The sequence below is a fragment of the Stegostoma tigrinum genome, chromosome 35 (assembly GCF_030684315.1).
Source record: "Stegostoma tigrinum isolate sSteTig4 chromosome 35, sSteTig4.hap1, whole genome shotgun sequence".
Classification (NCBI taxonomy): Eukaryota; Metazoa; Chordata; class Chondrichthyes; order Orectolobiformes; family Stegostomatidae; genus Stegostoma; species Stegostoma tigrinum.
In genome coordinates, this window is record NC_081388.1 from 11,610,990 (window position 1) to 11,635,748 (window position 24,759).

General features: G+C 44.8%; 1 protein-coding gene across 3 annotated transcripts in view; it reads left to right on the forward strand.

Annotated features, from left to right (window-relative positions):
- Positions 1-24,759, forward strand: part of cc2d1a (coiled-coil and C2 domain containing 1A) — an 85,995-nt gene that overhangs the window by 29,515 nt on the left and 31,721 nt on the right. For all 3 annotated transcript variants that reach the window (XM_048521765.2, XM_048521766.2, XM_048521767.2), the window contains exons 15-24: positions 523-645; positions 2,136-2,194; positions 3,245-3,361; positions 4,483-4,556; positions 5,428-5,486; positions 7,550-7,601; positions 8,968-9,067; positions 9,643-9,733; positions 12,257-12,388; positions 13,466-13,521. In XM_048521765.2, the coding sequence (XP_048377722.1) occupies positions 523-645; positions 2,136-2,194; positions 3,245-3,361; positions 4,483-4,556; positions 5,428-5,486; positions 7,550-7,601; positions 8,968-9,067; positions 9,643-9,733; positions 12,257-12,388; positions 13,466-13,521 (863 nt within the window). The remainder of the gene's footprint in view (positions 1-522; positions 646-2,135; positions 2,195-3,244; positions 3,362-4,482; positions 4,557-5,427; positions 5,487-7,549; positions 7,602-8,967; positions 9,068-9,642; positions 9,734-12,256; positions 12,389-13,465; positions 13,522-24,759) is intronic.

Consider the following 24,759-nt stretch of genomic DNA (forward strand, 5'->3'; position numbering starts at 1 on the left):
CTAGACAGGAAGCTTTGGTGAATTGAGTGTGGAGCTAGGCAGGTGATGACATCTTTGAGAAGAACAGCAAGTCTGTGATTGACACAAGAAGACAGTCAATTCAAAGATTGCCCTTATAAAGGGGTTACATGACGCAGAAGTAGGCTTATTCAAAGTGGGAACTTCACGTCCAGACTCTCATGCAAATACACTAACAGCATGAATCAGTGGACATTTAATGGACAACCAACTCTGGCTCTGGCTTCTCAATTCAGAAATCTGGAACTTTATGCTGCTGACCGACATCTGATGCTGTTGAGATCAAGCAAGTGTCAAGTAAGTTGATTAGCTTGTCAAATGTTTCTAGTGGCAGCCAGATTTCAGTGTCATATAAATGCATCTGTAAGCAGTGCCCATGCTGACATTGAGACAGAGAGGATAGGTGGTGATTCATAGTGCCTGGCACATATGCTTACTGCATCTGCTAGGCTGATGGCAAACCATTTGAAAAGCAAATGACTCATGACTTTCATTAATTTGTAGGTGCCTGCGCCCCCGGAAAATGAGGAGGACTTTGTGCTCGTGCAGAATCGAGGAGTACACGTACCCCAGAAAACTGCACAGCAATACCATCAGCTAATGGAGGTGTTGAAACAGCAATATGAGGTAAGTTCATACATTCTTAGTAATATAGAGATGGAGCAAAAGCTGGGTTCAACATTTCCAGTTATGAAATTTTATGATCATAAAGGAAGTGGCTGTTGTGTTATTTAAGTAATTCTCTAAGTGACTTTGTGAACAAGGTTTCTGACAAGAAGTTCACTTTTTAGCCATTTTAATTTCTCTCAGTTTCAGGGATTTTATTCTCCCCATGTTCAAGATTTTGTTCCTTGTCATATTAGTTGTATTAGACTATCAGTTCCTAGGAAATGTCAAGATTAACATGTAGACTCTGAAACTCTACTATTTTGTAATTTTGGGATGTTCAATACGGATTCCAAGGATTGAGCTACGATGAGAAATTAAAGAAATTAGCGTTCCATTCTCTGAAATTTTGACAGTTAAGGGATGTTCTGGTTGGAAGTTTACAAGGTATTAAAGAGGTCAGGGAAAGGTGATCTCATCCAGTGCAGTCATTGACGCTGCAATTTATCCCAGTGTTCTGCACCCGTGAAGTTGAGGGAAGACCAGGCCAGATCTCCCTGTTGGCAGCAGTTTGAGAGGGCAAGTAGTGGGCAGAGCTGTGCTTCTTCACATCCCCGACCCCCGTGATTAAGTAATTTGGCAACGGTCCCGTGACTACCTGGGTCAGGGAGTAGAGGATACCTGACATGAATGGGAACCAGAGCCTATGAAAAGTTTTGAGGAGCAGGAAGGGGAGGGATAAAAATGTAAAACAAAGCATGTCTGCGTAAAACTGATCAAATCACCTGTTGCTATGAGGAAGAAAAGCATGTGACCAGCCTCTGTGCCTCATGCTATCACCAGTAATATTTAGTAGAAGTGATGGATGTGATTAATAATTGTGGGGGAGGTGTGGCAAAAAATGATAAATTTTTGCATTGATATTTGGTATTGGTTCAATAAATGTAAACTTTATTTAAACTTCCTGTGTAAAGTGAGTTGCCAGAGGATGTGGTGGATGCAGGTACAGCTACAACATTTGGAAGACAATTGGATAGGTATATCAACAGGAATGGTTTTGATGGATATGGGCCAAAGGCAGGGAAGTGGGACTAGTTTAGTTCGAAACTTGGTTGGCATAAACGAGCTGGACTGAAGGAATGTTTCCATGCTGTACTAACTCTTAAGCATTTGAACAACTTTTAGTTGTTCTACATCAGCATTGCAGCTAACTTATCTGGTGGTTGTAGCCAGAACAAATTTTCAGAGACCTTATCCTACGACCATGCATTATAACAGTGATGTACAAGAGTGTTGAAGCCACGTTATCACAAACGAAGAAAGTTCTGTGCTAATTTATTGAAATATTTGGAGCCAATTTCAACATTGCCTTGTGGCCTACAGAAATTTTGTGCCTCTTTCAGAAGTATAGCCTGCTACAATATTACTCACTAAGTACAATTAGAAATTTGTTGACTGCAGATGGAAGTATCTAGCTTACAAATGGTCTTGTATTATCGAACTTTTCATAGACATGTATGGAGTACTCCAAGCAATACACCCATCTCGGAAGCGTGTCAGAGACCACCAAGTGAGTACTGATTTAAATCTTTGACATTGTGAGGCGGAACATCTTTGGTCATCTGGAGTGAGATGAAAAGATATCCATTAATATGGCACTTCCAATGAAGCTGTGAACAATGGGGCAAACTTCTTTTTCTAAGAATTTTTCTAAGCATGCCAGTTTGTATCCTTGTCCAGGGTGGGAAAACCACACAGCCATCTGCTGTCAGGTGAATTGCTATTGGACTGGGTCAGGAATTGAAGCCCTGGCTGCCTAGGTTTAATTCTAATCCATGTCCCAAAAATAGTGAGATTTCCTCTGTTTTGCACTCTCCCCTGAGATAAGATGATCGAATTGCCAAAACTTAAAGAATCTGGACTCTTCTTGACAAACTAGATCAGTTTTTGTTTTGTTTCACAATACGGTTATCTTCAGGCTCCTTGCTTTTTTTCACTTTTCAGTGTGTGTCACTGCAGTACTTTCACACTTCCAACGTTGCAGCGTATTCAGAATGTCTAACAAATGAGAAATTATAGTGCACTTCACCTGTAGAATTCGTGATTTCACGCTTGATTTCTGAAATTGAATATTCGTGATTTTCAGAAGCAGTCCTGGTTGGATCATTTAGTATTGTTCACCTAAATTTCACAGGTCATTTTTGATATAAAGGTGTTGAGAATGAATGAAGTAACTGAAGAAGCCTTGCATCTGTTGAACATTTAGCCGAAGGTTAAGCAGCCTCGATGGTTTACTTTGTTTTCATTGGTGTAATTCCAAACTGTCACTGCTTTATTTTTTCCCATTTTTGTCAAAAGCCGTCTGTGATGCTGAAATTTTTTTTCTAAAATATATTGCCCTTGTCAGTGATTAGTGTTGGGGCTGAAATGTTGGCTGTTCAAAGCCACAGCAGACAGGCAGAAGCAAATTGAAACTTTACTGATTTAAGGAACTTAAAAGTTGTATAAAAGTCAGTTATGGTTTCTTGTAGTAAGTAAACAATAAACAGCATTATTTATGCCAAAAGATTTAATTCCATTTTAATAATTTCATCGTTTGTGCACATGCTTGTGTTTTAAGATTTGAGAAAATGGCGGAGGATTGCAGAAAGAACATCGAGATTCTGAAGCAAGCACATGCCCAAGGCTATCCTCTACCTAAGTATCATTATGAGGAGAGAACTTTTCAAGTAATAAAGTGAGTATAAGTTATAGAGATGTAATTAGTTTGGTTCAGCTATTGCAATCATTTAAGTTTTTTGCTTTCATATAAAGTTTAAAAACCTTTGTAGGACAACTTTGAGTAGTATTTTGCTTTCAATGCTTAACAGCTTCATAAAGTTACAATATCTGAGTTTTGGTGGCTTAGCCATTCTAAAGTAAGTTAGACAAATGAATTGTACTTCTGAACTTGGATAAATAATCTGACTCAACCTGACATGAGTGCAGTCAGTAGAGAGTTTGTATTTTGAATATGTTGTCAAACCGTCATTTCCCTGTAGTTTAGGAGGATGCTACATATTAGCCAATGCTACATAAGAGGAGCAGTTCTCCTGGTACCATTACCAATATTCATCCCTTATTTATCCCCTTGCTGCTGGTGCTGAATTTGCTTTCAGCAGTGACTGCACTCAGCATCTTGAATTGTTTCTCAGCTATTTGATCAAGTGATGCATCGTTACAAGTGCTTTTTCATTCCCCCCCCCCTCCCCATTTTGATTCCTTAAATCTAGCCCCAACCTTCCCATCTTCCCAGTACTGTGTAGTCTTTGTAAGGAGGGCACAGTTACATACTTGTGTAGTGTAAGCATCATGCTGGAACTTAGAGTGCGGAGGCTGGATTTAGGTCAGCTGTATATTTGAAATCCTAACGTTGAAGACCGTACCTGTGGCATTAGAAATACTGATGTTTGCGCTTTAGTTATTGTAAAATACAAATCTAATGTTTTTCATCTATAGATTCAACAACTAAATGCGGCACTGAAGGATTTTATTTTCTGTATTGCAGTAGTTGCTAATATTGGCAATTATTCTTCGCACACAGTCCACTTTAAATAATTTTTTTTGTTTTGCTGATTTGAGGTGGAAATGTTGGCCGTGACTCCCTGTGATTATTCCCTATTACTCCATGTTTAAAGTCTGGAATCTGTTTTCTGCCTGAGCTTCTGGGAGAAGCAGCCAGTATGTCAGTTTACCATTTCTTTTCCAATGACAGCATTACCATACTGGAGTGTCTGCCCACATTATACAGTCGCTTCTTAATGTGGAGCATGTCTGATGCATCGATACAATTTAATGTCGATATTTGCTTTATTCCAGGATTTTTCCCCATCTCTCAAACAGTGACATGGTCCTTCACATCGTCAAAGGAATCAACCTGCCTGCTCCTTCAGGTAATTAAATGTGCCACTAAATTTCCAATCCTGTTACCCTCTCTAGATGTAGTGAGGCCCTTACTGGGGTATGAGAGTAAGACGTGTCTCCACATGAAGCTACAGTTTGTTTTAGCTGCTGGTCTAACAGTGAGCCAGCAGCAGAAGTTGTTTTCCATTACATAGTTGCTTGTCTTTTTCGGTTCAGTGCCAACTGTTTTCCACCCCCACTCTCCCTCCTTATACCTTCCTTCCAGCTCACTTTGCTTCCAAACAAGGCTGTTTGTGGAGCTTTTAAGGTGGAGACCTTCCCGTCTGAATAATACAACACATGCAATCTCAGCAGATTTACTGCAGTTTGAGAAATGTGTTTTGCATAAATTCTTCTCCACATTGAGTTAGTAGAGAGAGATGCTCACTTTCACATGCCATTTTCCTGAAAAGTGGCAATAATAAGAACTGCTGATGCTGGAGTCTGAGATAACAGTGTGGACCTGGAGGAAGACAGCAGGCCAGGCAGCATCCTGAGACTGCTCCTCTGATGCTGCCTGGCTCGCTGTGTTCCTCCAGCTCCACAGTGTTATTTTCCATCAAGTGTTGTATTGTGAACAGCCAATCTTTCTAGCGTGTCCCACAGCATCTGTGGAGGAGAAAACAGTTAACGTTTCGGGTCCGGTGATCCTTCCTCAGTATTGCCAGACCTGCTGAGTTTTTCCAGCAACTTTGTTTTTGTTCCTGATTTACAGCGTCCGCAGTTCTTTTGATATTTTTTTCTAGCGTGTCTCACTCTTAATGGGCTTGGTATGAGTTGCCTAATTAATGTTTTTTATAAATTTTGACCTGTTGCTGAACCCTAACCTCTATAAATAACTACAGTCATTATTCTCTTCAGGTATTGCACCGAATGATCTTGATGCCTTTGTCAAGTTTGAATTTGCCTTCCCAAACTCGGTAAGTATTTTGTATTGCAAGAGTTTGTTGGCTCAGCTGGTTACGAATTTGAATGAGGCGCCATAGCCCAAGGGGATATGTATTATGTTTTTCAATGTGAGTATGAAATCAGACAAGATAAATCTACAACTAGTGACAAGGTAGTTTTACTTTAGTAGACTGCATTATTTTAGTGGAAAAAAAGGAAGCTTCTCACATTTTTTTTTAATCCCTAGAAAAGTAAGTTAGTAAGAGACATGTTACTTAGTTTCAAAAATATTGTGAAAACCACTATATAAAGTTTCAGAGCTTTATTTCTCTGTAGTCACAGAGGTCTACAGCATGGAAATAGACCTTTAGATCCAACTCATCCATGCCAACCAGATATCCTAAATTAATCTAGTCCCTTTTGCCAGCATTTGGCCCATATCCCTCTACATCCTTACTTTACATATACCCATCCAGATGCCTTTTAAATGTTGTAATTGTAACAGCCACCGCCACGACCTCTGTCAGCTCATTCCATACGTGCATCACCCTCTGTGAAAGATTTGCCCATTAGGTTCCTTTTAAATCTTTCCCCTCTCACTTTAAACCTATGCTGTCTAGTTTTGAACTCCCCTGTCCTGGCAAAAAGACCTTGGCTATTCACCCTATTCATGACCCTCATGATTTTATAAACTTCTAAGTTCACTCCTCAGCCTCCAATGCTCTGGGGAAAATAGCCCCAGCCTATTCAGCCTCTCCCTATAACTACATGGTTTGTGGCTTGGCACAGCAATGCAACCTGTTAGGAACCATGGATCATTTGCTCCTCACTGATCATGTTAGTTTTACATTAGGAAGAGAAAAGAATAATGGATATGGGCAAACTGTAGTAGGAAATGTCAATGGAGAGCATTTGAAAGATTGAAGTGGCGCAGACTCCTGAATTCACTGATCTACATAGATTTACTGTCTGGAAAAGCCTCAGTCTAAAAATGCTCATTCTTCCCTTCCTTGAATCTTTACAAGGCCTCTCTGCCCCTTATCCCTGCAGCTTTCTGCAATCTCTGTGTTCCCGTAATTTGAGCCTCTTGCGTGTACCCAAAATTTTCACTCCATCGTAGGCAACTGATGATATGATTAACGCAGTGTGGAGCTGGAGGAACACAGCAGGCCAGGTAGCATCAAAGGAGCAGGAAAGTTGTAGTTTTGGGTCAGGACCCCTCTTTCTGAAGAAGGGTCCTGATCTGAAATGCCAACTTCCCTGCTCCTCTGATGCTGCCTGGCCTGCTGGGTTCCTTCAGCTCCACACCTTGTTATCTCAGACTCCAGCATCGGCAGTTCTTACTATTTCTGAAGACATGGTTGCAAAGGACTTAGGAGTGGAATTTTCTCTCATAACCTCTGTAATCCATTTTCAGTTATTCTTAAAACCTCCTTTGACCAATGTCTTGGTCACCTGCCCTGATATTTCCTTATTTGGCTGAGTAACATTTTTTTTTCTGATTTATGCTTCTATAAGTGTCTCACAGTGTTTTTACTAGGTTAAAGATACTTCATAAATGCAAATTGTAACTGTCTGAAATTTAACCCTAATTAAGCAACTTTTGGCCTTTTTGTAGATTCTTTTTAACCGTTCTAGTTCTATAAAAACCCAATAGCCCTTGTCAAATCATGTCTGACTAGTTTATGCCCTCTCTCACTCTCTCACTCTCTCACTCTCTCACTCTCTCACTCTCTCACTCTCTCACTCTCTCACTCTCTCACTCTCTCACTCTCTCACTCTCTCACTCTCTCACTCTCTCACTCTCTCACTCTCTCACACTCTCACACTCTCACACTCTCACACTCTCACTCTCTCACTCTCTCACTCTCTCACTCTCTCACTCTCTCACACTCTCACACTCTCACACTCTCACACTCTCACACTCTCACACTCTCACACTCTCACACTCTCACACTCTCACACTCTCACACTCTCACTCTCTCTCTCTCTCTCTCTCTCTCTCTCTCTCACACTCTCTCTCTCACTCTCTCACTCTCTCACTCTCTCTGTCTAATGCTGCCAATTACAATTCACATCCTATTTTCTTCAACAGGAGGAGGCACAGAAAGATAAAACCAATGTGATTAAAAACACGAACTGTCCAGGTAGGTACAGCTGGAAAGCTATGATTTGAGTTTTCAAATCTGGCAGAAACCCATAAGTTAATGGTGGCTGTATGGTCACTTTACTGTGTATGTAATTTGGCCTCCCATTTAAGATGTGATATAAATGCACGAAAAGCTTCTCTGAGAAGGTTCATGCAACTGCCTGGGATGGTGGTGTGTTATCTAATGAGGCAGTTAGATAGTTGGTCCTGCCAATGTTGCAAGTTAGAGGAATGGGAAGCGATCTTATCAAAATATACAATGTCCTGAGGGGACTTGACAGAGTAGATGTTGTAAGCTGTCATGGAGAAGCTAGAAATGGGAGAGGGCACCTTTTTAAAAACTAAGAGGTCTCCCGTTAGAGGAGAAGATAAGGAACTTTTTTTTTCTCAGCGCTTATGAGTTTTGGAACTCTTTCCCCAGTGAATCGTGGAGGCAGTGACACTGAACGTTTTAAGGCAGAAGTACATTTGACTGCCTTGTTAGTCAAAAATGTGTGTTTATCAGGGAAAAGTGAGAATGTGGAGTTGAGGTATTGGTCATAATTAGATGATCGAACGGGGTAGAGGGGCCACATGGGTCTACTTCCGTGCCTGATTTGATTAGTCAGAAGATTTAGGATGAAGGTTTATCTCGGTTGGTAACCGTCTGGCCTCTGGGCAAGAACTTTGTGTTCACACCCCACTATTGAGACTTGAGCACCTAATCCAGCCTGATACTCCAGTGCAGCATTTAGGGAAGCACTTTGAATGAGAAGGCCCCATGTGCCTTGTCAGGTGATGCGAAAGAACTCGTGACATATTTCAAGTGGGTTCTTCCCCATATTTCTCAATCACAGATACCTGGTCATTATCACGCTGCGGTTTGAGATTGGCCGCCCCCTTTTCTATGATGCAGTAGACTACATTTCATGAAGTGGTTCATTATGTGCTCTGAAATGCCCAGAGGTCATGAACAGAAATAGTTTCTTTTCTCTTGGATTGTTGGCATGTGTGCTGGAGGAAAATTTCAGTTACCCCAGCTAGAGGAGAATGCCAGGCTAACAGTTGAATTTAGTGACTGGGAGTGGAGTCGGGAAAGAGCAGGGCGTCAGTCACAGTGACGGCTTGGGACACCCACTTGAACTGAGTGACAGCAGAAGTAAAACAAAGGATGGCAATCACAGGGCGTGATGAACAAAGGGCTGAAGATTTTCCATTTCTCTGTGAAATGGGCCGTTCCTGAACTTTTTGTTTTAATGAGTGAAATGTCCCTGCAGCCAAACATTTAACATGGAAGTCTGCTTCAATGAGTCAGTGTTTCATTCTTAAAAATGTTATTCATTAAGTGGATTCTTCTGTAATAATCCCTTTTACTTATCTGCTAGAATTTAACGAGCACTTTAAGCTGAACATCAACCGAGGACATCGCGCATTCAAACGAGTAGTACAGACCAAAGGAATTAAATTTGAAATACTCCATAAAGGGTATGAGTTTGTTTTTGTTTAATGTAGAGAGACTCTCTTGAGTAGCTTTAACTGAAAGCTGATACAAATCTATATACTTTTCAGAACACGGTAATGTTTTGGGGCACACGGACTAATGCTGGCAAGTGGGACTAGGTCAGATTGGGATGTCTGGTCGGTGTAAACAAGTCAGCCAGAAGGGACTGTTGACATGCTGTATAACTCTATGACTCTGATTCCTAAAATTAGTTTCCTGAACTAAATGCTGTTGTTTGAATGAGGCCTTAATTAAGTCTGTACAACTGAGTTGCAATATCCATTCATTTTTATGTACCCAGACTGCTCGAGAGGTCAACATCGCATAACATTGTTTTGATTTTTTTTTTGTATCAGTTCAGTGCAGTTTAGTGATGTGTTCTTAACCCTACCCAGATTTCTTTGCGTTTTAACAATTCCTAATCTCTTGCCATTAAGTAATAGTTTTAAATTGTCTTAAATCCAAATTTTGTAATTTCAGCAATCCTTTCCTGTTTCCACATGATTTAATACTCAGCTTGTAGCATTGGGAAAATAAAATTCCTTTCTTCTTTTAATAGAGGTATTTTCAAGAATGACAAAGTTGTGGGAACAGCTCAACTTAAGCTGGAAAAGTTGGAGTCACAGTGTGAGATTCGAGAAATCCTGGAGGTGAGGTTTCAAAACCTTATGAAGAATCAGGACTGACAACATTCCAAGATGCTCCGATTCATTCCCAATTACCAGTTAGATACCTGTAGATATGGAAACCAGAGCTTTGGGGGTGGGTGGACTTCCTCTTTGAAAAGTTTAAAGATCCAGTAAAATCCCACTCAATCATTTGACAGAATTTTAGAATTGTTTAGGATTCCTTATCCTCTGCTATAAAAACACTAGTCAGTGAATTCCAAGAAAGAAATATATAGTTATTTTTGGGAAAGATGAATGCCTCATGATATTTGTACATCCAGCAAGAGATCTAATCCTGGTAATTTCATCAGTCAGTGACCATCATTTCTTAATACTCCCTTTTAAATCATAGTTGTAACTATTGACATTATCCTCCCTTCATCTCACTCCCATTGTCCGAAATTCAAGAGCATAGCTCTTCCTATTCCAAGCAATGCATGAGGCTGAGTAACATCCTTGGCCTCCTCAATTTGCCTGCCTCTTGATAAATCACTTTATTGTTGTAGCAGCAACTTTCACCTCACACAGAAATGGCACCCAGCTCTGTCAGCATCCCCCTTGACTTGACACCCAGCACTATGCTGGCCAGTTTGTTTATCTGAGATCTGTGTTTGCTGATTGGTGTGAGGCTAATAACTTCAAGTACAAATACCAGTTAAAATACGAACTGTACAAAGTGATAGAAATGAATTGCTTTTGGAGAGTTAACACAGAAATGATGGGCCTAATTGCCGCCTTCTGCATTGTAGCCTTTGTGATTCTACATCAAATAATTTTCACTCTGGTTAGACCCTGTCTGAATTACTGTGTTCAGTTGTGACCACTACAACTTTGGGGAAGATATATTTAATCGCAAAGATGTTGCAGCACCAATGACACAAGATGATACTGGGACTAGTAATGTTATGAGGATGGATTAAATAGACCAGACTAGGTACTTCCTTTGAATATGGAAAATTTAAGACATGATGTACTTATTTTGGAAAGCTAGGAGTTGGTGGCATTTGTGTAGGGGAGGTTAAATGAAAATTTTAAATATTATAGTTGATAGATTTTTTTGAGTGTTTTTGAAAAATAACACATTTTGTCAAAACTTTTCATCTTGCACTCATCAGTGCAATTCGCAAGAATACCAAGGTCAAAGGAAAACAACATTTATACTACATGACAGGATAGTATTAATTGGTTTATTTTTCCTCATTAACGGGATGAAGGCATCACTGGTCAGGCAGCATTTATTGCCCATCCCTAATTGCCCAGAGGGCAGTTCAGAGTCAACCACATTGCTGTGGGTCTAGAGCCACGTGTAGGCTAGACCAGGTAAGGATGGCGGTTTCCTTCCCTAAAGGACATTAGTGAACCAAATGGGTTTTTCCAACAATCAACAATGGATCCATGGTCTTAATACCAGACACTTATTAAAATCAAATACTACCATCAGCTGTGGCGGGTTCGAACCCGAGTCCCCAGAACATTACCTGGGTCCCTGGATTGACAGCCCAGCGATAATACCACTAGGCCATCGCCTCCCTAGTTGGTTGTCAAGTGTATTCTGATTAGTGTTCCTTCTAACTACTCGGATTCTATACTGATGAGCGACTGTTTGAGGTTTTTAGAGGCTTGGGAATCGATGGATACACATCAGTAGCAGATAGTTGGAGAGGTGCACATCAACTGCAATCAAATTTCATGCTTATTGCATCACCCACTTCAGTACCTATCAGTTAGTGAATGCGTAAGAACTGCCTTTGGTTTGCTTCAGTCGTGTCTCAATCATACAGGGATTGGAGAGGATATTGACTTGCAGTTAGACCTTGCATGCTTTCCGCACGATGTGTGATTTAGAATATAGTGCTATGCATTGAACAACATACCAACATTCCAAACTGGCAGAGCAGTAGAAATTCAACCATCTGCTACTGCTAAGCGTTCCTTGTTTGTCGGCCAGGCTAGCCTGGGTTGGCTCTTGTATTCATTCCCCTCTGTCCAGCTTTCTCTTCCCATGACTTCCTTGCCATGGTCAATGGAATTCACTGTTCAAACAAAGATTTTCAAAGCCATCAAGGCAGGACGGTGGGGTGGAATATCAATTGGGTTGTTTTTAGTGGGGAGGCAATGAGTCAATAGAGAGGGATCAGGCAATGACAGGATCTGATAACTTGACTGTAAGAAAACATCACTGTTTTCTGGCACTGGACTAAAATCATTTGCATTTAGTACTCTTGGATGTCAAAACTGTTCCAGTATATGGTGGATGGCAAGTGAAGAAGTTTTCAGTGGAAATTAATGTTTTATTTAAATCTCCTGTTTCAATAATCCTTTTTGATAGTTGTTTTTCTTCTCTGTGTGGTATTTTTGTTATTGGCAAGTGTCCATCCCATTGCAATCTGTCTACTTAGTTTCCCTTCTTACAGACCTAAGGGCCACAAAATATGAGACGTTTGCTGCTTTCATTGATATAGTTCCTTAAGTTGTTAGTGTGTTTTTTTGATCAACTCCTTCCAGGTGTTGGATGGCAGGAAGACAACAGGAGGTCGGCTGGAGGTGATTGTCAAAATCCGAGAGCCCCTGAGCTCCCAGCAACTCGTGAAAGTGACTGAGAAGTGGCTCGTTATTGATCCCCAGAGCTTGCCAGTGGTACGGTCATAGAATGTTGCACCTTGAAGGTGCATTTTCTGCTAATGGGAATGTGTGAAGTGTCTCAGTATAAAGGCTGTATATAATAGCCCTTCTATTGTGTTGCAACTCTGAGGTAGATGGAGAGAAGACACTGCAGTATTGATCTGTATAACTCCATGTTAACATCGGTTAAAATATATATATGAAGGCTTTTCATTTGCTTTGATCAGTTAATTGCACTGTTGCATGTTCAGTTGTGATAGCATTACTGTGTGATTAAGGTTGAAATATGTTATTGTGCATGATTTAGCAATTCATGTCATTTGAACCATCGGCCAGATTGAAGAATCTGGCAGCTAAACCAAAATTAGCTTGCTGCCTGCGGTATTTTAACTGAGTGCCATAACCTGATTAAAAAGGTGGTAAAATAGGCAAACTGTCATATGGCAACCATTAATAAAATGCAGTCTGTCGAAACAAAATCCCATACACCAGATGACAGGTCCTTGCTGGAGTAGAGCTGGTTTGAGACTTTTTCATGACGTGGACATCATGAATAAGGTCAGCATTTGTCACCCATTCCTAATTGTCACTGAACTGAGTGATTTGTTAGGCTATTTCAGAGAGTGGTTTAAGAGTCAGGCACATTGTCTGGAGTCACACAGACCGAACCAGGTAAGAATGGCAGATTTACTTCCCCAAAGGGCACATTGCTGAACTAGAGGGGTATTTGCGATCACCTGTGACTGTTATCTTGGTTGTAATTACTGGGGCTAGCTTTATACTAAATTAATATGAATTCCACTGGTTATTATGATGGGATTTGAATCTGTCCCTGGAGGATCATTAGCCCATTGACATTTATTACTGTATTACAGTTTTGTCCTCCATTCTTATTACCATAGTTTATTTTCTATTTCCCCCATGGCTGGAATCACCAGGAGAGAATGTTAGGCCTGGATCAGTCACTCATACTGCAAGGTACAGCATTTCTGCCAGGGACCCTCTGCTTGGTATTGTTTGAGGTACTGTCTGTTACTGAGTTAGGGGCCCACTGCTGAAGAAGTCAATAAAACCAAAGTTCTTTCTTTTCAGATTGCAGTTCCAAAGTCAAAGGAACGACGAGAACCTCTGCAGGTGGGGACTGGGAGGTAGGTTCAGATCCAAGTTGATACAGTTGTTCACGCAAGGGAATGAAACCTCCTGCTGGAGTCTTATAGTCTTAAAATAGCAATGAGGATTGGTCAATTGTGTGCTAACGCTGTGTGCTGGTTTCTAAACATCAGTTGAGCCATTTTTACCTGGAGCTGATGTGAGTTGAAAACGCTAGTATTTATAATGAAGGGTCACACTGTGATTTATGGCTGCTGAAGAAGCAAGGTGATGGGCCAAATGTTTCACTTGCTCTGAATTTGCATTTGCCTTTTTATTTTCTACTCTTCAGATTAGTTTTTTTAAGTACATCCAAAGGGAAGTGTAAATCACCCATGCTTGATAAAGATGTTAAAGCTTGCATTAGCTCCAAGGAAGTGGCTTATGTGAACGGCAGATACAGTGGTAAGCCTGAGAAATAGGAGTGATTTAGGACCCAGCAAAGGAGGACCAAGAATCTGGCATGGAAAGAATACAGAATACAAAGAGCATTAAAGGCAGGGCTTCCCTTGATATGTGAAGGGGAGGTTAGCACGGATGCATGTGCGCACAGGAAAATCAACATTGGAGAACAGGGAACTCCAAAAACAAATTAAACGGTTAATTTGCATCTGACTTCAGAAGAAAGGACAAAGAGCATCCCAGCCATACGAGGTGATCAAAAGACTCATGTAACCAGAGATCTAAAAGAAATTGATATTAGTAATGCGGTAGTACTTTAAACATTAGCTGGATTAAGGATTAACCAGTCACCTGGATCAAGTGAGCTTCACCCTGTAATACCAACGGAAGTAGTAATCAAGATATTGGATACAGTGATGGTTCTCTTAATTTTCTTGATTCTGTGAAGGCTTGTGCTGACTGGAAGGAAGCAATCGTAACTATGTTGTTTAAGAAGGGAGAACCAGAAATGTGCTGGCTTAATGTCCCATAGTAAAGAAAATGCTAGAATCTATTATGCAGGATGTGATAACTGAATATTTTAGATAACAAATGTTAACATTGGGCAGAGTCAGCATGGACTTACGAAGGGAATCATGTTTGACAAACCTGGAGGTTTTTTAAGGAATATACTGAGCTTAAAGAACCAGTGGATGTGCTGTATTTGGATTTTCAGAAGGCTTTTGATAAGGTTCCACAAAGGAAACCCATAAATAGCATGGAATTGGGAAGAATATTCTAGTATGGACCAAGAATTAATTGATATGGACCAAGAATTAATTGATGGACAGAAAGCGTAGAGTCAGAATAAATTGACGTTGACAAGTTGTCACTAGTGGGATAGCACAAAAGTCAGTGATAGGTTCACAACTGTTCACAATCTTTATAATTTTAATTTTGATGTGGGGACCAATTGTAATATTTCCAAGTTTGCTGATGACACCAAGCTGGCTGAGCCATATGTTGTGAGGAAGGTGCAATGAGACTTCAAGAGGACTTGTATAACTGAAGCAAATAGGCTAGAGCATGACAGATGGAACATATTGGAACAAGGGTGAAGTTATTCAGTTTGGTAGATAAAGCAGAAAGGCAGAACATTCCTAAAAATGGTGAAAGGTTGGGAAATGCAAGTGCCCAAAGGAATCTGAGTGTTCTTATCCATGAGTCATAAAGTCATACACATGAAAACGGACACTTTGGTCCAACTCATCCGTGCCAACCAGACATCCCGATCTGACCTAGTCCCGTTTACCAGCATTTGGTCCATATCCCTCTTAAACCTTTCCTATTAATTTACCCTTACAGTTACCATTTAAATGTTGTTGTAATTATACCTGACTCCTCCTCCTTCCTCTGGCATTGCCCCTTGGGCCCCTTTTAAATCCTTCCCCTCTCACCTCAAACCTATGTCTGTTAATTTTGGACCAGAGATAATGGGAACTGCAGATGCTGGAAAATCCAAGATAACAAAGTGTGGAGCTGGATGAACACAGCAGGCCAAGCAGCATCTTAGGAGCAGGAAAGCTGACGTTTTGGGCTTAGACTCTTTTCTGATGAAGAGTCTAGGCCTGAAATGTCAGCCTTCCTGCTCCTCTGATGCTGCTTGGCCTGCTGTGTTCATCCAGCTCTACACCTTGTTATCCCGTTAATTTTGGACTTGCTCCAGTCTATTCACTAAAAGCTTGCACGCGAAGGCAAATGGTATGTTGATATTTATTCCAAGGAACTTTGAGCAGAGAAATAAACTCATTATTGCAGCTGTATAGAGCATCATTGAGACCTCAACTCAAGTACTGTAAGTTTTGGTCTCCTTATCCAAGGAAGGATGTATTTGTCTTAGAGAAGTTGCAATGGAGCTTCACCAGACTACTCCTTGGGATGGTGGAATTGTCTCATGAGGGAAGATTTGAGGAAACTGAATCTGTAATTTGTAGAGTCTTTTTTTTCCTTTGGATGATCACTTCTCATTTTTCAAAGTTCCAAAATTCTTACAGGGTATGACAAGGTGCATATGGGATGTTTTCTCCAGTGACTCCAGAACCAGAGGATGTAGTCTTGGGTATATAAACAGAAAATACTGGAGAAATTCAGCATGTCTGGTAGCATCTGTGGAGAGAAGAATGTTTCAATTCCAGAGACTTTTCTTTGCAAATAGTTATCCAGCATATCCATTTTAGATATCCATCGTTTGCGGTAGTTTGCTTTTATTTGAGACATGATGTCATAGCACAGGAATAACAATAAGGAGAAAGGCCTTCATTCAAAGGGTGATGAATCTTTGGAACCTTTCTCTACTCAGTATGGCTGTGGAAACGTGATCATTTGAGTATGTTCAAGGCAGATCAATATGTTTCTGAAAACATTCAGGGATGTGGAGATTTGTGAGGGTTAAATGGAATTCTGGAGATGATCAGCTATGACTTAGAATGGCAAGGCAGGCTAGAAGGGCTGAATTTCTGGCGCCCCTCCTGGGCCCTCTTGTGAATCCACTTCTGTAAACAGACTCTAGCCCCCAGAGCTTTAAGAGGCTAGAATAAAGTCGTCAAGCCTAGCCACAGATTTGTGCAACCGCCATTCACTATATTGTGCACATTACTGTATAGTGGATCAGAGAGAAATGTGCAACAATTTCTTGGAGGGAGCCGCCAGCTATGAATCTGAAGCATATCAGTATGTACTGGGTGTAAAGTGGAAGGAACTGATGCATCTTTCACTGGCTTTGGAGTGAAGAGCTCAAGGGTGAATGAAGATTTTTTTTGCAATCATACAGATAATAGTGGTAGCACTTTTTCGTTGGGTCTAAGTAAACTAATAAATCGTATTCCCCAACAAATCAGTCTTGGCATCAGTCTCCTACAAATAACCAGATTAAATTCTATTGTATTTGCAAACTTTGTCATTTAAAAAGAAATGAATTGAATGTACCAAACAGTCAATCTAACATGAAAGAGAAAAGGAGTTTATCTTTCTCAGAACTCTATATATCCCAGCCAAATCTTTTTAATGTTTTACTGTCTCAATTACTAAACTCCGTGTATTTCAAGTACTTTGTTGGTTTCTTAGTTCCATCAGTCATTGTGAAAGAGGGGGCTCACTACTCTTCAGAGACTTGTTTTCACGTTTCAGACACAACTTTATCAAGTTTTCTCAAAGTAAAACTTTGCTTGGCATTTTGGTTTTATAAACAAATTACAAGGAGCTGATCCATAGCAGAATCTGTGCAATTGGAAAATTCCTATTTAGTTTGACCTAAATTTTTCTAGTTCAAAGAAAGCCTGAAGTTTACAACAATTTCTTCTGACTGATTCAGTTGCATTGGTCCGGATATTCCCTCACCCAGTAGCTCTGCACAGTGAACCACACTACTCAGTGCAGCACTCTTGCTAGTGATAAATTGCTCTGCCTTTTTCTGATGGTCAATCTGACATACAATCATTGTCTGCTGGTACGGTACTTTCTAGTGGCTGTTAATTTGAATACTAGATTCTGTAGACTAAGTAATACACAAGGCTGAAATCTATTTGTTCCTAAGTATATCCTGCTCTAGTTGTATTTCCAATCTGTTCGATAGCAGGCCATTACTTAAAAGTTGGTTTTAAAGAATAGGTGGTTTTCCCTATCAACTAATATTTTGAATCCAGATTTTAAAACTAATGAATTGAGTATTGTCTTACTTTCCATATTCTAGCTTAACCTGTCAATCAGAGATAATGGGAACTGCAGATGCTGGAGATTCCAAGATAATAAAATGTGAGGCTGGATGAACACAGCAGGCCAAGCAGCATCTCAGGAGCACAAAAGCTGACATTTCGGGCCTAGACCCTTCATCAGAGAGGGGGATGGGGGGAGGGAACTGGAATAAATAGGGAGAGAGGGGGAGGCGGACCGAAGATGGAGAGTAAAGAAGATAGGTGGAGAGGGTGTAGGTGGGGAGGTAGGGAGGGGATAGGTCAGTCCAGGGAAGACGGACAGGTCAAGGAGGTGGGATGAGGTTAGTAGGTAGCGGGGGGTGCGGCTTGGGGTGGGAGGAAGGGATGGGTGAGAGGAAGAACCGGTTAGGGAGGCAGAGACAGGTTGGACTGGTTTTGGGATGCAGTGGGTGGGGGGGAAGAGCTGGGCTGGTTGTGTGGTGCAGTGGGGGGAGGGGATGAACTGGGCTGGTTGAGGGATGCAGTAGGGGAAGGGGAGATTTTGAAACTGGTGAAGTCCACATTGATACCATATGGCTGCAGGGTTCCCAGGCGGAATATGAGTTGCTGTTCCTGCAACCTTCGGGTGGCATCATTGTGGCAGTGCAGGAGGCCCATGATGGACATGTCATCAAGAGAATGGGAGGGGGAGTGGAAATGGTTTGCGACTGGGAGGTGCAGTTGTTTGTTGCGAACTGAGCGGAGGTGTTCTGCAAAGCGGTCCCCAAGCCTCCGCTTGGTTTCCCCAATGTAGAGGAAGCCGCACCGGGTACAGTGGATGCAGTATACCACATTGGCAGATGTGCAGGTGAACCTCTGCTTAATGTGGAATGTCATCTTGGGGCCTGGGATGGGGGTGAGGGAGGAGGTGTGGGGACAAGTGTAGCATTTCCTGCGGTTGCAGGGGAAGGTGCCGGGTGTGGTGGGGTTGGAGGGCAGTGTGGAGCGAACAAGGGAGTCACGGAGAGAGTGGTCTCTCCGGAAAGCAGACAGGGGAGGGGATGGAAAAATGTCTTGGGTGGTGGGGTCGGATTGTAAATGGCGGAAGTGTCGGAGGATAATGCGTTGTATCCGGAGGTTGGCAGGGTGGTGTGTGAGAACGAGGGGGATCCTCTTGGGGCGGTTGTGGCGGGGGCGGGGTGTGAGGGATGTGTCGCGGGAAATGCGGGAGACGCGGTCAAGGGCGTTCTCAATCACCGTGGGGGGAAAGTTGCGGTCCTTAAAGAACTTGGACATCTGGGATGTGCGGGAGTGGAATGTCTTATCGTGGGAGCAGATGCGGCGGAGGCGGAGGAATTGGGAATAGGGGATGGAATTTTTGCAGGAGGGTGGGTGGGAGGAGGTGTATTCTAGGTAGCTGTGGGAGTCGGTGGGCTTGAAATGGACATCAGTTACAAGCTGGTTGCCTGAGATGGAGACTGAGAGGTCCAGGAAGGTGAGGGATGTGCTGGAGATGGCCCAGGTGAACTGAAGGTTGGGGTGGAAGGTGTTGGTGAAGTGGATGAACTGTTCGAGCTCCTCTGGGGAGCAAGAGGCGGCGCCGATACAGTCATCAATGTACCGGAGGAAGAGGTGGGGTTTGGGGCCTGTGTAGGTGCGGAAGAGGGACTGTTCCACGTAACCTACAAAGAGGCAGGCATAGCTGGGGCCCATGCGGGTGCCCATGGCCACCCCCTTAGTCTGTAGGAAGTGGGAGGAGTCAAAAGAGAAGTTGTTGAGTGTGAGGACGAGTTCAGCTAGGCGGATGAGAGTGTCGGTGGAGGGGGCCTGGTCGGGCCTGCGGGACAGGAAGAAGCGGAGGGCCTTGAGGCCATCTCCATGCGGAATGCAGGTGTACAGGGACTGGACGTCCATGGTGAATATGAGGTGTTGGGGGCCAGGGAATTGGAAGTCCTGGAGGAGGTGGAGGGCGTGGGTGGTGTCACGGACATAGGTGGGGAGTTCCTGGACCAAAGGGGAGAAAATGGAGTCCAGATAGGTGGAGATGAGTTCGGTGGGGCAGGAGCAGGCTGAGACGATGGGTCGACCAGGGCAGGCAGGTTTGTGGATTTTGGGAAGGAGATAGAAACGGGCCGTGCGGGGTTGGGGAACAATGAGGTTGGAGGCTGTGGGTGGGAGGTCCCCTGAGGTGATGAGGTCATGAATGGTGTTGGAGATGATGGTTTGGTGCTCGGGTGTGGGGTCATGATCGAGGAGGCGGTAGGAGGTGGTGTCGGAGAGTGGCGTCTGGCCTCGGCGATGTAGAGGTCAGTGCGCCATACTACCACTGCGCCACCCTTGTCTGCGGGTTTGATGGTGAGGTTGGGGTTGGAGCGGATGGAGCGGTGGGCTGCCCGTTCTGCGGGGGAGAGGTTGGAGTGGGTGAGAGGGGTGGAGAGGTTGAGGCGGTTGATGTCTCGACGGCAGTTGGAGATGAAGAGGTCGAGGGAGGGTAGGAGGCCTGGGGGTGGTGTCCAGGAGGAGGACTTGTGTTGGAAGCGGGTGAAGGGGTCAGTGGAAGGAGGGTTAGGTTCCCGGTTGAAGAAGTAGGCGTGGAGGCGAAGACGGCGGAAAAACTGCTCTATGTCCGACCGTGACTGGTATTGGTTGATGTGTGGTTGTAGGGGGACAAAGGTGAGCCCCTTGCTAAGGACTGACCGTTCGTCCTCAGTCAGTGGGAGGTCTGGGGGGATGGTGAAGATGCGGCAGGGCTCAGTGTGGCTGTCTCCTCTGGGGTTGCAGGCTGTGGAGGCTGTGGGCGTAGCGATGAGGTCGTCGGCCGTGGGCGGGGTTCCGTCGGCGTCGGCTGTGGGCAGGGTTCTGTCGGCGTCGGCCGTGGGCGGGGTTCCGTCGGCGTCGGCCGTGGGCGGGGTTCCGTCGGCGTCGGCCGTGGGCGGGGTTCCGTCGGCCGTGGGCGGGGTTCCGTCGGCGTCAGCTGTGGGCAGGGTTTCGCCGGCCGTGGGCGGGGTTCCGTCGGCGTCGGCCGTGGGCGGGGTTCCGTCGGCGTCGGCCGTGGGCGGGGTTCCGTCGGCATCGACCGTGGGCGGGGTTCCGTCGGCGGTGGGAGGATCGGGGTGGGCGGCAGCAGCTGAGGTGAGGGTGGTGTGTGGGCTGTAGTACCTGGGCGTGGAGGTGGTGACTGCAGCAGCGGTTCCGGAAGTTCTGTGGCCGGCGGAGGCCGATGTGACGTCATCGGTGGGGTCTCCGGCCGTGTCCTCATGGTCAATGGCGGCGGGTGCATGGTGGGGGAGGGGTAGGGACAGAGTCGGGATTTGGGAGGCGCAGGAATCCTCTTGTGGGTGGCAGGGGCCAGTGAGTTTGTTGTACTTGCGATTTTTGGTGTCCAGTAAAGCTGAGTGGAACTGGGTGTTCAGTCTGTGGATCCTGCGGAGGATAAAAAACAGCAGAGGTCCTTTGCAAGTCTGGGAGAGGGAGGCTCTGAGCTGGGGCAGGCTGGATTGCAGTGCCTGGAGGTGCCGGCGCATGGCTGCAAGTGTCTGTTTCAGGACTCGCAGGGAGAAACGCTTCTGAAGGGTCTGAATATTCTGGGTGTAGAGGTGGTCACGGTTGGGGCCAAATTGGGAAGGCTGAAATGTGGACTGTAGTCCCTTGGGGATGATCTGGTTCCGTAGGCAGGTGCTGAGAAAGGTGATGTGGCTGTGGTACCTGGTTTGCTTCAGGACATGGTCGAGCAGTTTCAAGGCCGAAGAGATTACAAGAGAGTTGCAATGGGAGAGAGATTCCCTGAGGTTGGTCCGGAGGGAGGAGGGTAACTTCTTCAGGTTAGGCATCCCTGGAAGGTCCTTCCTGGACCTCTCAGTCTCCATCTCAGGCAACCAGCTTGTAACTGATGTCCATTTCAAGCCCACCGACTCCCACAGCTACCTAGAATACACCTCCTCCCACCCACCCTCCTGCAAAAATTCCATCCCCTATTCCCAATTCCTCCGCCTCCGCCGCATCTGCTCCCACGATAAGACATTCCACTCCCGCACATCCCAGATGTCCAAGTTCTTTAAGGACCGCAACTTTCCCCCCACGGTGATTGAGAACGCCCTTGACCGCGTCACCCGCATTTCCCGCGACACATCCCTCACACCCCGCCCCCGCCACAACCGCCCCAAGAGGATCCCCCTCGTTCTCACACACCACCCTGCCAACCTCCGGATACAACGCATTATCCTCCGACACTTCCGCCATTTACAATCCGACCCCACCACCCAAGACATTTTTCCATCCCCTCCCCTGTCTGCTTTCCGGAGAGACCACTCTCTCCGTGACTCCCTTGTTCGCTCCACACTGCCCTCCAACCCCACCACACCCGGCACCTTCCCCTGCAACCGCAGGAAATGCTACACTTGTCCCCACACCTCCTCCCTCACCCCCATCCCAGGCCCCAAGATGACATTCCACATTAAGCAGAGGTTCACCTGCACATCTGCCAATGTGGTATACTGCATCCACTGTACCCGGTGCGGCTTCCTCTACATTGGGGAAACCAAGCGGAGGCTTGGGGACCGCTTTGCAGAACACCTCCGCTCAGTTCGCAACAAACAACTGCACCTCCCAGTCGCAAACCATTTCCACTCCCCCTCCCATTCTCTTGATGACATGTCCATCATGGGCCTCCTGCACTGCCACAATGATGCCACCCGAAGGTTGCAGGAACAGCAACTCATATTCCGCCTGGGAACCCTGCAGCCATATGGTATCAATGTGGACTTCACCAGTTTCAAAATCTCCCCTTCCCCTACTGCATCCCTTAACCAGCCCAGTTCATCCCCTCCCCCCACTGCACCACACAACCAGCCCAGCTCTTCCCCCCCACCCACTGCATCCCAAAACCAGTCCAACCTGTCTCTGCCTCCCTAACCGGTTCTTCCTCTCACCCATCCCTTCCTCCCACCCCAAGCCGCACCCCCTCTACCTACTAACCTCATCCCACCTCCTTGACCTGTCCGTCTTCCCTGGACTGACCTATTCCCTCCCTACCTCCCCACCTACACCCTCTCCACCTATCTTCTTTACTCTCCATCTTCGGTCCGCCTCCCCCTCTCTCCCTATTTATTCCAGTTCCCTCCCCCCATCCCCCTCTCTGATGAAGGGTCTAGGCCCGAAACGTCAGCTTTTGTGGTCCTGAGATGCTGCTTGGCCTGCTGTGTTCATCCAGCCTCACATTTTATTAACCTGTCAATCACTTGTTTTGTCTTTTAGCAGCTATTATTTAACAAAATAGAGACTCAATAATTTTGTTTGCTGTGAAATATCACTTCATAGCAACTAATGTTGAAGTAATTTGCCATTATCTCTAAATTGACTGAAGGGTTAGTCAGCTGTAGCACCAAAATCTATGGATTAAATCCAGCACACTTTGAGTGGTAGTCTTTACGAAAGAGATGTTAAACAGGCAGAGGTGTGATTGCATCAGAGATAATGGGAACTGCAGATGCTGGAGAATCCAAGATAACAAAGTGTGGGGCTGGATGAACACAGTAGGCCAAGCAGCATCTCAGGAGCACAAAAGCTGATGTTTTGGGCCTAGATCCTTCATTAGAGAGGGGGATGGGGAGAGGGAACTGGAATAAATAGGGAGAGAGGGGGAGGCGGACCGAAGATGGAGAGAAAAGAAGATAGTTGGAGAGAACAGGATAGGTGGGGAGGTAGGGAGGGGATAGGTCAGTCCAGGGAAGACGGACAGGTCAAGGAGGTGGGATGAGGTTAGTAGGTAGGAGATGGAGGTGCGGCTTGGGGTGGGTGGAAGGGATGGGTGAGAGGAAGAACAGGTTAGGGAGGCAGAGACAGGCTGGGCTGGTTTTGGGATGCAGTGGGTGGAGGGGATGAGTTGGGCTGGTTTTGGGATGTGGTGGGGGAAGAGGAGATTTTGAAGCTGGTGAAGTCCTCATTGATACCATTGGGCTGCAGGGTTCCCAAGCGGAATATGAGTTGCTGTTCCTGCAACCTTAGGGTGGCATCCTTGTGGCACTGCAGGAGGCCCATGATGCACATGTCCATCATGGGCCTCCTGCAGTGCCACAAGGATGCCACCCGAAGGTTGCAGGAACAGCAACTCATATTCCGCTTGGGAACCCTGCAGCCCAATGGTATCAATGAGGACTTCACCAGCTTCAAAATCTCCTCTTCCCCCACCACATCCCAAAACCAGCCCAGCTCATCCCCTCCACCCACTGCATCCCAAAACCAGTCCAACCTGTCTCTGCCTCCCTAACCTGTTCTTCCTCTCACCCATCCCTTCTTCCCACCTCCAAGCTGCACCTCCATTTCCGAGCTACTAACCTCATCCCACCTCCTTGACCTGTCCGTCTTCCCTGGACTGACCTATCCCCTCCCTACCTCCCCACCTATCCTGTCCTCTCCAACTATCTTATTTTCTCTCCATCTTCAGTCCGCCTCCCCCTTTCTCCCTATTTATTCCAGAACCCTCTCCCCATCCCCCTCTCTAATGAAGGGTCTAGGCCCGAAACGTCAGCTTTTGTGCTCCTGAGATGCTGCTTGGCCTGCTGTGTTCATCCAGCTCCACACTTTGTTATATCAGAGGTGTGATTGCATCTAGTGCATTCCATAAAATTATCCGAAAATCAGCTTCAACTGCAAGGCACAACCTCTGTCACCATCTCCTTTTATTAGGAACTCTGATGTGTAATTAACATTCTCTTAGAACTGATTTGGATCAGCACATAATGTTCAATATCATTGGTTGGAAAGCTAAGTACAAACCTTTTGAACAGCTGTGGTGCAGCTATTTGAATTAATCTGATGTCTAACAGCAATATGGCAATAATAAGTGAAAGACAAGACCCACGCAGGACACTCCAAATCTCTTTTCCGGTCCTCTTGATGCTCAACAGAGTTGTTCTTGTGCGGTATCATGTTTCCATCTGTGTTTTATCTGCTTTGTTTTAAATGTGTAAAGGTACTAAGTACCCCTCTGGCCTTTCTTCGGAGTGCCAGCAAGAATCAAGAAAACCGGCCCGAAATTTGTTGTTGCTAATTTATTCTTTGGTACAATATCCATTCTCTTTAATTGGAGTCTGGCACTGTGACAATTACCGCTGCCTAGCCAAGGGCAGGACTGTGACGTTTACTGCAACTTCACTACAGTATCAGAAC